The 12303-nt window shown below is 47.3% G+C and overlaps 1 protein-coding gene across 4 annotated transcripts in view; it reads right to left on the bottom strand.

The window, feature by feature from the left end:
* Nucleotides 1-12303, bottom strand: part of fndc3a (fibronectin type III domain containing 3A) — a 155653-nt gene that overhangs the window by 26867 nt on the left and 116483 nt on the right. For all 4 annotated transcript variants that reach the window (XM_029716051.1, XM_029716052.1, XM_029716050.1 and 1 more), the window contains 5 exons: nucleotides 8795-8913; nucleotides 5170-5275; nucleotides 3376-3569; nucleotides 2990-3103; nucleotides 2643-2792 (listed from right to left, as the gene is read on the bottom strand). In XM_029716051.1, coding sequence (XP_029571911.1) covers nucleotides 2643-2792; nucleotides 2990-3103; nucleotides 3376-3569; nucleotides 5170-5275; nucleotides 8795-8913 — 683 coding nt within the window. The remainder of the gene's footprint in view (nucleotides 1-2642; nucleotides 2793-2989; nucleotides 3104-3375; nucleotides 3570-5169; nucleotides 5276-8794; nucleotides 8914-12303) is intronic.

The following is a 12303-nucleotide window of genomic DNA, read 5'->3' as shown; positions in this document are numbered from 1 at the left end:
CTCCACTAAACACTATACACTACTGTAGGTAGAGCTAGTCAGCTGTACCTGGGCCAAAACGTCCCCTCCACTATACACTACTGTAGGTAGAGCTAGTCAGCTGTACCTGGGCCAAGACTCCCCCTCCACTAAACACTACTGTAGGTAGAGCTAGTCAGCTGTACCTGGGCCAAAACGTCCCCTCCACTATACACTACTGTAGGTAGAGCTAGTCAGCTGTACCTGGGCCATAACTTCCCCTCCACTATACACTACTGTAGGTAGAGCTAGTCAGCTGTACCTGGGCCAAAACGTCCCCTCCACTAAACACTACTGTAGGTAGAGCTAGTCAGCTGTACCTGGGCCATAACTTCCCCTCCACTATACACTACTGTAGGTAGAGCTAGTCAGCTGTACCTGGGCCAAAACCTCCCCTCCACTAAACACTACTGTAGGTAGAGCTAGTCAGCTGTACCTGGGCCAAAACTTCCCCTCCACTAAACACTACACACTACTGTAGGTAGAGCTAGTCAGCTGTACCTGGGCCAAAACTTCCCCTCCACTAAACACTACACACTACTGTAGGTAGAGCTAGTCAGCTGTACCTGGGCCATAACTTCCCCTCCACTATACACTACTGTAGGTAGAGCTAGTCAGCTGTACCTGGGCCAAGACTTCCCCTCCACTACACACTACTGTAGGTAGAGCTAGTCAGCTGTACCTGGGCCAAAACCTCCCCTCCACTATACACTAAACACTACTGTAGGTAGAGCTAGTCAGCTGTACCTGGGCCAAAACCTCCCCTCCACTAAACACTACTGTAGGTAGAGCTAGTCAGCTGTACCTGGGCCAAAACTTCCCCTCCACTAAACACTACACACTACTGTAGGTAGAGCTAGTCAGCTGTACCTGGGCCATAACTTCCCCTCCACTATACACTACTGTAGGTAGAGCTAGTCAGCTGTACCTGGGCCAAAACTTCCCCTCCACTAAACACTACACACTACTGTAGGTAGAGCTAGTCAGCTGTACCTGGGCCAAGACTTCCCCTCCACTATACACTACTGTAGGTAGAGCTAGTCAGCTGTACCTGGGCCATAACTTCCCCTCCACTATACACTACTGTAGGTAGAGCTAGTCAGCTGTACCTGGGCCAAAACATCCCCTCCACTAAACACTACTGTAGGTAGAGCTAGTCAGCTGTACCTGGGCCAAAACGTCCCCTCCACTAAACACTATACACTACTGTAGGTAGAGCTGGGTAGCGCTTGTTTCACCTTTGTTAAACTAGGTAAGTCAGTTAAGAACAAATTCTTATTTACAATGACAGCCTAGGAACAGTGGGTTAACTGCCTTGTTCAGGGGCAGAACGACAGATTTGTACCTTGTCAGCTCGGGGATTCGATCTAGCAACCGGATCCTTCCGGTTACTAGTCCAACGCTCTAACCACTAGGCTACGCTGCCGTCCCTAGTCAGCTGGGTCAAAAATTCCCCTATAGCTGGTTCTCCATCGTCTTTTAAATAGTTAACAAACGTGTGTTCAGCACTTTCATTTCCCTGACTGATCAAAACTAATTTTCACATTGCTCTCTCTCTCTCATCTCTCCGTAGCAGAAATATGGTCAGCAGTATGCTTGAAACATCAAACCGCAATAAAATCTCAGTATCGAATCGCAATACATGTAGAATCGCGAGTTACCGCATACATATCGGCATCGAAGTATCAAAATAATATAGTTTCGTGAGGTCACTGGCAATTCTCAGCACTACTTGTGAAAGAGAGATAGAACTACAGAAAGGTTACCTGGTACTGTCTGACTCACCTGTAGGTAGAAAGTAGTACGTTATAGTAACAGGAAGCTCTACTCATCTGAACCCGGCAGTACTAGTACTAGTACCAGGTAAGTTGTCTTTAGTGCTGAGAGACAGACTCACCTGAACCCAGCCGTAGTAGTACTAGTACCAGGTAAGTTGTCTTTAGTGCTGAGAGACAGACTCACCTGAACCCAGCAGTACTAGTACTAGTACCAGGTAAGTTGTCTTTAGTGCTGAGAGACAGACTCACCTGAACCCAGCAGTACTAGTACTAGTACTAGTACCAGGTAAGTTGTCTTTAGTGCTGAGAGACAGACTCACCTGAACCCAGCAGTACTAGTACTAGTACCAGGTAAGTTGTCTTTAGTGCTGAGAGACAGACTCACCTGAACCCAGCAGTAGTAGTACTAGTACCAGGTAAGTTGTCTTTAGTGCTGAGAGACAGACTCACCTGAACCCAGCCGTACTAGTACTAGTACCAGGTAAGTTGTCTTTAGTGCTGAGAGACAGACTCACCTGAACCCAGCCGTACTAGTACTAGTACCAGGTAAGTTGTCTTTAGTGCTGAGAGACAGACTCACCTGAACCCAGCAGTAGTAGTACTAGTACTAGTACCAGGTAAGTTGTCTTTAGTGCTGAGAGACAGACTCACCTGAACCCAGCAGTACTAGTACTAGTACCAGGTAAGTTGTCTTTAGTGCTGAGAGACAGACTCACCTGAACACGGCAGTAGTAGTACTAGTACCAGGTAAGTTGTCTTTAGTGCTGAGAGACAGACTCACCTGAACACGGCAGTAGTAGTACTAGTACCAGGTAAGTTGTCTTTAGTGCTGAGAGACAGACTCACCTGAACCCGGCAGAAGTAGTTGGTGGCGGGCAGCAGTCCCTTGACCTCGTGGGTGAGGCTGGCACCGCTGTAACACACCTGCATGGTGCCCTCCGCCGCCCCCCACTCCACACGGTACTCTGAGACTACCGCCCCGTTACAGGCTGGAGTCTGAGGAGGGGCAGGAGAAACAGAGGAGCTGTGGTGAGACTTAACGTGATGGATTGATTTGATCGATTTCAACACAGATAAACGCCCGTTTTGATTTAACAGGATAATTGATTTACTGTATCATCCCCTGAGATCATTTTCTGTTGTAGTACAAAAACCACACATAGAACAGAAGTCACAAGTGTGGTGTTCCTAACCTCCCAGCTGACCACAGCCACAGTAGGGGACTTGCAGGTGATTCGAGGGGCCTTACAGGGTTCCGGAGCCCCGGGGCCCATGGTCACCTCACAATGCTCTGACAGGGGTCCGTACTAACATACATAACCAAAAATACACACTCATTAGTTGGGTGACAGTCAAACACACTTTTCTTTAGTGACACAACATGACTACATACAGGAATTGAGGACATACGGAGAAGAGATTCAGAGAAAGATTAAATTCACTTTTTTTTTGTTCACTCCTGAAAAGTATTCAGTCAAACCTACACACTGAACAAGACTATCCTGTATCGTTCATGAACCAACAAAGTTCAGTTCAGTTTTCCCAGCATTGAAGAGATAAAACAAGTTTGTTGTCTCACCCCAGCCTTGTTGGCGGCCCGCAGGCGGAAGCTGTACGTCCGTCCCGGCAGCAGACTGCCTACGGTGCAGTCGACCTCCGAACCTTGGTACACCTCCCTGACCTCCTCTTGACCTGTTGACCCCTGAGGACCAGAGCCACACACCTCCACACTATAGACCGACACCGGGCTGCCGCCCCCCACACACGGCGGTCCTGGGAGAGACACACGTATACCAATTCGTTTATTTTTCTATTTCATTTTTCAGATTCCAGATTATTCTCATTATGATGATAAATTGCTAAAATAGCAGCACATATAATTACAATAATCAATAACAAAATTAGCACAAAATTAGGGTTGGCCACTCTGTCTTCAGGTAGACAGCTTGACAAGAGATTCTGTCTTCAGGTAGACAGCTTGACAAGAGATTCTGTCTTCAGGTAGACAGCTTGACAAGAGATTCTGTCTTCAGGTAGACAGCTTGACAAGAGATTCTGTCTTCAGGTAGACAGCTTGACAAGAGATTCTGTCTTCAGGTAGACAGCTTGACAAGAGATTCTGTCTTCAGGTAGACAGCTTGACAAGAGATTCTGTCTTCAGGTAGACAGCTTGACAAGATATTCTGTCTTCAGGTAGACAGCTTGACAATAGATTCTGTCTTCAGGTAGACAGCTTGACAATAGATTCTGTCTTCAGGTAGACAGCTTGACAAGAGATTCTGTCTTCAGGTAGACAGCTTGACTCTTTCTTAAGGCCCCCAACACAATGTGTTTGCTAAAATGGCATATATTATATTAAAGCCAGTTATTCCCTGGCACCAAAAGAGAATACAATATGCCCACACAGAGGGGTGGTAGTGTAGGTTGGCATGGTGACAGAGTGGTTGTAGTGTAGGTTGGCATGGTGACAGAGTGGTGGTAGTGTAGGTTGGCATGGTGACAGAGTGGTAGTGTAGGTTGGCATGGTGACAGAGTGGTGGTAGTGTAGGTTGGCATGGTGATAGAGTGGTGGTAGTGTAGGTTGGCATGGTGACAGAGGGGTGGTAGTGTAGGTTGGCATGGTGACAGAGTGGTGGTAATGTAGGTTGGCATGGTGACAGAGTGGTGGTAGTGTAGGTTGGCATGGTGACAGAGTGGTGGTAGTGTAGGTTGGCATGGTGACAGAGTGGTTGTAGTGTAGGTTGGCATGGTGACAGAGTGGTGGTAGTGTAGGTTGGCATGGTGACAGAGTGGTGGTAGTGTAGGTTGGCATGGTGATAGAGTGGTGGTAGTGTAGGTTGGCATGGTGACAGAGGGGTGGTAGTGTAGGTTGGCATGGTGACAGAGGGGTGGTAGTGTAGGTTGGCATGGTGACAGAGTGGTGGTAATGTAGGTTGGCATGGTGACAGAGTGGTGGTAGTGTAGGTTGGCATGGTGACAGAGTGGTGGTAGTGTAGGTTGGCATGGTGACAGAGTGGTAGTGTAGGTTGGCATGGTGACAGAGTGGTGGTAGTGTAGGTTGACATGGTGATAGAGTGGTGGTAGTGTAGGTTGGCATGGTGATAGAGTGGTGGTAGTGTAGGTTGGCATGGTGACAGAGTTGTGGTAGTGTAGGTTGGCATGGTGACAGAGTGGTGGTAGTGTAGGTTGGCATGGTGATAGTGGTGGTAGTGTAGGTTGGCATGGTGATAGAGTGGTGGTAGTGTAGGTTGGCATGGTGATAGAGGGGTGGTAGTGTAGGTTGGCATGGTGACAGAGGGGTGGTAGTGTAGGTTGGCATGGTGACAGAGTGGTTGTAGTGTAGGTTGGCAGGGGGGATGGCAGAGTGACTCACCCCAGCGCAGCTGCACCTCTCTGGCCTTGGGCTTGCCCACCACGCGGGGCGGCTGGCACTGCCCTGGGGGCACCGCGGGAGTCTGGACCTGCAGAGTCTCTGACAGCTGGAACACAACAACACCATGTTAGGATGAGAAAACAACAACACCACCACAATTAGGAGACAACATTCTATTTGGATAGAGAGACACGACCCCTCCATCTGTATATATAGTTAGGACAGCCTTACTCTTTATATTTCAATTATACAACTGATGAAAAACAATAAATGAGTACAGTATCTAATGATAATGTAGGACTACACGGCATATTACTGCCATGCTGATCTGCTGTGTATGTAACAGTAACAGTTAAATCTCCATTTCTGTGACAGAGAAGAGACAGCCACCCAACATGTGAGTGTTCTGTCACGTTACTCTGCATCCCATCCCCCCCCCCAAATAAAATACTTAACCAAAACAAAAGCTTGTCATCATGAGTCATGTTTCTCTGAGTCTCTCTAAGCCGTCATGAATAAGAGCCATTAAAGCAAGAACATCATAAACCAGCTGATCTGGCTAATTAATAATTAGCAGAGCTTCCACAGCTGCCATGCGACGAGGGTTAACTGATTACAGCCCTCTGTCTTGTACGTACATATGAGATGGATCCCAAATGGCACCCTATTCCTTATATAGTGCACTACTTTAGGACCAGGGCTGGCACCCTATTCCATATATAGTGTATTACTTTAGACCAGGGCTGGCACCCTATTCCTTATATAGTGTATTACTTTAGGACCAGGGCTGGCACCCTATTCCTTATATAGTGTATTACTTTAGACCAGGGCTGGCACCCTATTCCCTATATAGTGCACTACTTTAGGACCAGGGCTGGCACCCTATTCCCTATATAGTGTATTACTTTAGACCAGGGCTGGCACCCTATTCCATATATAGTGTACTACTTTAGGACCAGGGCTGGCACCCTATTCCATATATAGTGCACTACTTTAGACCAGGGCTGGCACCCTATTCCATATATAGTGCACAACTTTAGACCAGGGCTGGCACCCTATTCCATATATAGTGTATTACTTTACGACCAGGGCTGGCACCCTATTCCATATATAGTGCACTACTTTAGACCAGGGCTGGCACCCTATTCCATATATAGTGTATTACTTTAGACCAGGGCTGGCACCCTATTCCCTATATAGTGTACTACTTTAGGACCAGGGCTGGCACCCTATTCCATATATAGTGCACTACTTTAGACCAGGGCTGGCACCCAATTCCATATATAGTGCACTACTTTAGACCAGGGCTGGCACCCTATTCCTTATATAGTGCACTACTTTAGACCAGAGCCATACGGGCTAGAACAGAGTCCTAAGTAGTGCACTATACAGGGAACAGTGTTCTATTTGGAACGGAGTCGTGAAGAAGATCATAAATAACCTCCAAATGAGAAAACAGATTAACGACATTCTCCTATTAGAGGCGGGTCAGAAATAGACGGCTTGGACATGACTGGAATACCACTCCTAGAGCCATTCATCACTACTGGAATACTACTCCTAGAACCATTCATCACATCACCAGTGGAATACTACTCCTAGAGCCATTCATCACTACTGGAATACTACTCCTAGAGCCATTCATCACATCACTAATTGAATACCACTCCTAGAGCCCTTCATCACATCACTACTGGAATAACACTCCTAGAGCCATTCATCACATCACTACTGGAATACCACTCCTAGAGCCATTCATCACATCACTACTGGAATACTACTCCTAGAGCCATTCATCACATCACCAGTGGAATACTACTCCTAGAGCCATTCATCACATCACTACTGGAATACCACTCCTAGAGCCATTCATCACATCACTACTGGAATACCACTCCTAGAGCCATTCATCACATCACTACTGGAATACCACTCCTAGAGCCATTCATCACATCACTACTGGAATACTACTCCTAGAGCCATTCATCACACCGTGACTGGAATACCACTCCTAGAGCCATTCATCACATCACTACTGGAATACTACTCCTAGAGCCATTCATCACTACTGGAATACTACTCCTAGAACCATTCATCACTACTGGAATACTACTCCTAGAACCATTCATCACATCACTACTGGAATACTACTCCTAGAGCCATTCATCACATCACTACTGAAATACTACTCCTAGAGCCATTCATCACATCACTACTGGAATACTACTCCTAGAGCCATTCATCACATCACTACTGGAATACTACTCCTAGAGCCATTCATCACATCACGACTGGAATACTATTCCTAGAGCCATTCATCACATCACTACTGGAATACTACTCCTAGAGCCATTCATCACATCGTGACTGGAATACCACTCCTAGAGCCATTCATCACTACTGGAATACTACTCCTAGAACCATTCATCACTACTGGAATACTACTCCTAGAACCATTCATCACATCACTACTGGAATACTACTCCTAGAGCCATTCATCACATCACGACTGGAATACCACTCCTAGAGCCATTCATCACACCGTGACTGGAATACCACTCCTAGAGCCATTCATCACATCACTACTGGAATACTACTCCTAGAGCCATTCATCACATCGTGACTGGAATACTACTCCTAGAGCCATTCAACACATCACTACTGGAATACCACTCCTAGAGCCATTCATCACACCGTGACTGGAATACCACTCCTAGAGCCATTCATCACATCACTACTGGAATACTACTCCTAGAGCCATTCATCACTACTGGAATACTACTCCTAGAGCCATTCATCACTACTGGAATACCACTCCTAGAGCCATTCATCACATCACCAGTGGAATACTACTCCTAGAGCCATTCATCACATCACTACTGGAATACTACTCCTAGAGCCATTCATCACTACTGGAATACTATTCCTAGAGCCATTCATCACTACTGGAATACTACTCCTAGAGCCATTCATCACTACTGGAATACCACTCCTAGAGCCATTCATCACTACTGGAATACTACTCCTAGAGCCATTCATCACATCACCAGTGGAATACTACTCCTAGAGCCATTCATCACATCACTACTGGAATACTACTCCTAGAGCCATTCATCACTACTGGAATACTACTCCTAGAGCCATTCATCACTACTGGAATACTACTCCTAGAACCATTCATCACATCACCAGTGGAATACTACTCCTAGAGCCATTCATCACTACTGGAATACTACTCCTAGAGCCATTCATCACATCACTACTGGAATACTACTCCTAGAGCCATTCATCACCTCGTGACTGGAATACTACTCCTAGAGCCATCATTATGAAGCAGAGGAACTGATGACACACAGCTGAGAGAGAGACATGGAAATAGAAAGATATACATAAAGAGCCATGCAAATAGAAAGCTCTAGAAATTGAGCTACTTTGTTGTGTTCGTTATATCACGAGTGACAAAGATATAACGGTGAGAAACGTCACGGACAGGGAGAAAGACAAGGCTGGTCTAAAGCTCTCATGGCTACGCGGACTGTGTGTATTGTTCGCTCCAGTACATGCAGAGAGGTGTGTGTGTGTGTGTGTGTGTGTGTGTGTGTGGGGTGCAGTAAGGGTGACTCACTGGGCTTTGCCCCCCCTCACTCATGCAGTAAACTCTGGTCTGGTAGGAGTGGCCTGGCTTCAGCCCCTCACACACATGTTCCATGGCTGGACCACTGTACGCCAGCTCCCACGACACGCCTAGAGGGGGACACACACACACAGACACACACACGGACAGACAAACACACACACACGGACAGGGACAGAGACACACACGGACAGACGCGCACACACGGACAGAGACACACACACGGACAGACGCGCACACACACACAGACAGACGCGCACACACACACAGACAGACGCGCACACACACACAGACAGACGCGCACACACACACGCAGACAGACGCGCACACACACACGCAGACAGACGCGCACACACACACGCAGACAGACGCGCACACACACGCAGGCAGACGCGCACACACACGCAGGCAGACGCGCGCACACACGCAGACAGACGCGCGCACACACGCAGACAGACGCGCGCACACACACGCAGACAGACGCGCACACACACGCAGACAGACGCGCACACACACGCAGACAGACGCGCACACACACGCAGACAGACGCGCACACACACGCAGACAGACGCGCACACACGCAGACAGACGCGCACACACACGCAGACAGACGCGCACACACACGCAGACAGACGCGCACACACACGCAGACAGACGCGCACACACACGCAGACAGACGCGCACACACACGCAGACAGACGCGCACACACACGCAGACAGACGCGCACACACGCAGACAGACGCGCACACACGCAGACAGACGCGCACACACGCAGACAGACGCGCACACACGCAGACAGACGCGCACACACGCAGACAGACGCGCACACACGCAGACAGACGCGCACACAGACGCGCACACAGACAGACGCGCACACAGACAGACGCGCACACAGACAGACGCGCACACAGACAGACGCGCACACAGACAGACGCGCACACAGACAGACGCGCACACAGACAGACGCGCACACAGACAGACGCGCACACAGACAGACGCGCACACAGACAGACGCGCACACAGACAGACGCGCAGACGCACAGAGACGCGCACACAGACGCACAGAGACGCGCACACAGACGCACAGAGACGCGCACACAGACGCACAGAGACACGCACAGACGCACAGAGACACGCACAGACGCACAGAGACACGCACAGACGCACAGAGACACGCACAGACGCACAGAGACACGCACAGACGCACAGAGACACGCACAGACGCACAGAGACACGCACAGACGCACAGAGACACGCACAGACGCACAGAGACACGCACAGACGCACAGAGACACGCACAGACGCACAGAGACACGCACAGAGGCACAGAGACACGCACAGACGCACAGAGACACGCACAGACGCACAGAGACACGCACAGACGCACAGAGACACGCACAGAGGCACAGAGACACGCACAGAGGCACAGAGACACGCACAGACGCACAGAGACACGCACAGACGCACAGACAGACAGACGCACAGACAGACAGACAGACAGACAGACAGACAGACAGACAGACAGACAGACAGACAGACAGACAGACAGACAGACAGAGAGACAGAGAGACAGAGAGAGAGAGAGAGACAGAGAGACAGAGAGAGAGAGAGAGACATGAACACACACTACTAAGCTGTCTTGTTCTTGGCTATGTTAAATACAGAGCCTTCAGGAAGTAGTCATGCAGTAGCCGTTGACTTAATCCTAATTTGATTGTGTTACAGCCTGAATTCAAAATGGAATAAATATGTTTCTTTTCTTCTCACTCATCTAGACACAATACCGCATAAGGACAAAGTGAAAAAATGGTTTTAGAAATGTTTGTAAAATGTATTGGAAATTAAATCCAGAAATATCTCATTTACATAAGTACTCTAACCCCAGAGTCAATACATGTTAGAATCCTCATTGGCAGTGATTACAGCTGTGAGTCTTTCTGGGTAAATCTCGAAGAGCTTTCCAGATTTGGATTGTACAATATTTGTCCATTATTCTTTTCTAAATTCTTCAAGATCTGTTAAGTTGGTTGTTGATCATCGTTAGAAAACCATTTTGAAGTCTTGCCATAGATGTTCAAGTAGATTTAAGTCAAAACTGTAACTCGGCCACTCAGGAACATTCACTGTCTTCTTGGTAAGCACCTCCGGTGTAGATTTGGCCTTGTGTTTTAGATTAAAGTCCTGCTGAAAGGTGAATTAATCTCCCAGTGTCTGTTGAAAAGCAGACTAAACCAGGTTTTCCTCTCTGATTTTGTCTGTGCTTGGCTCTATTCCATTTATTTTGTATCCTGAAAAACTCCACAGTCCTTAACGACTACAAGCATACCCCATAACATGATGCAGCTACCATCCTGCTTGAAAATATGAAGAGTAGTACACTGTGTTGTGTTTGTCCCAAACAGGCTTCCTTCTTTTCACTCTGTCATTTAGGTTAGTATTGTGGAGTAACTACAATGTTGTTGATCCATCCTCAGTTTTCTCCCATCACAGCCATTAAACTCTGTAACTGTTTTAAAGTGACCATTGGCCTCATGGTGAAATCCCTGAACGGTTTCCTTCCTCTCCGGCAACTGAGTTAGGAAGGACGCCTGTATCTTTGTAGTGACTGGGTGTATTGATACACCATCCAAAGTGTAATTAATAACTTCACCATGCTCAAAGGGATATTCAATATCTGCTTTTTTATTTTTTACCCATCTACCAACAGGTGCCCTTCTTTGCGAGGCATTGGAAAACCTCCCTGGTCTTTGTTGTTAAATCTGTGTTTGAAATTCACTGCTTGACTGAGGGACCTTACAGATAATTGTATGTGTGGGGTACAGAGATGAGGTAGTCATTAAAAAATCATGTTAAACACTATTACTGAACACAGAGTCCAAGCAATTTATTATGTGACTTGTTAAGCAAATTGTTACTCCTGAACTTATTTAGGCTGGCCATAACAAAGGAGTTGAATACTTATTGACTCAAGACATTTCAGCTTTTCATTAATACATTTGTAACTATTTCTAAAGACGTAATTTCACTTTTACATTATGTGGTATTGTGTGTAGGCCAGGGACACAAAATCTCAATATAATCAATTTTAAATTCAGGCTGTAACACAACAAAATGTGGAAAAAGTCAATGGGTGTGAATACTTTCTGAAGGGACTGTATCTTGAAAACTACTGTGGGTTGATAAAAAGCACTATACAAATAGAAAGGATTACTGTTCTCAAGGAACTTTCTCTGGGGTTAAGGCTGGGTAACTGGAAAGCTCTCTCTGGCGTTAAGGCTGGGTAACAGGAAAGCTCTTTCTGGGGTTAAGGCTGGGTAACAGGAAAGGTCTCTCTGGGGTTAAGGCTGGGTAACAGGAAAGCTCTCTCTGGGGTTAAGCCTGGGTAACAGGAAAGGTCTCTCTGGGGTTAAGGCTGGGTAACAGGAAAGGTCTCTCTGGGGTTAAGGCTGGGTAACAGGAAAGCTCTCTCTGGGGTTAAGCCTGGGTAACAGGAAAGCTC

Source organism: Salmo trutta, chromosome 26, assembly GCF_901001165.1.
Source record: "Salmo trutta chromosome 26, fSalTru1.1, whole genome shotgun sequence".
In the NCBI taxonomy this organism is placed as follows: Eukaryota; Metazoa; Chordata; class Actinopteri; order Salmoniformes; family Salmonidae; genus Salmo; species Salmo trutta.
The sequence above is the reverse complement of the archived record's forward strand: the minus strand, read 5'-3'. Positions and strand labels throughout refer to the sequence as shown.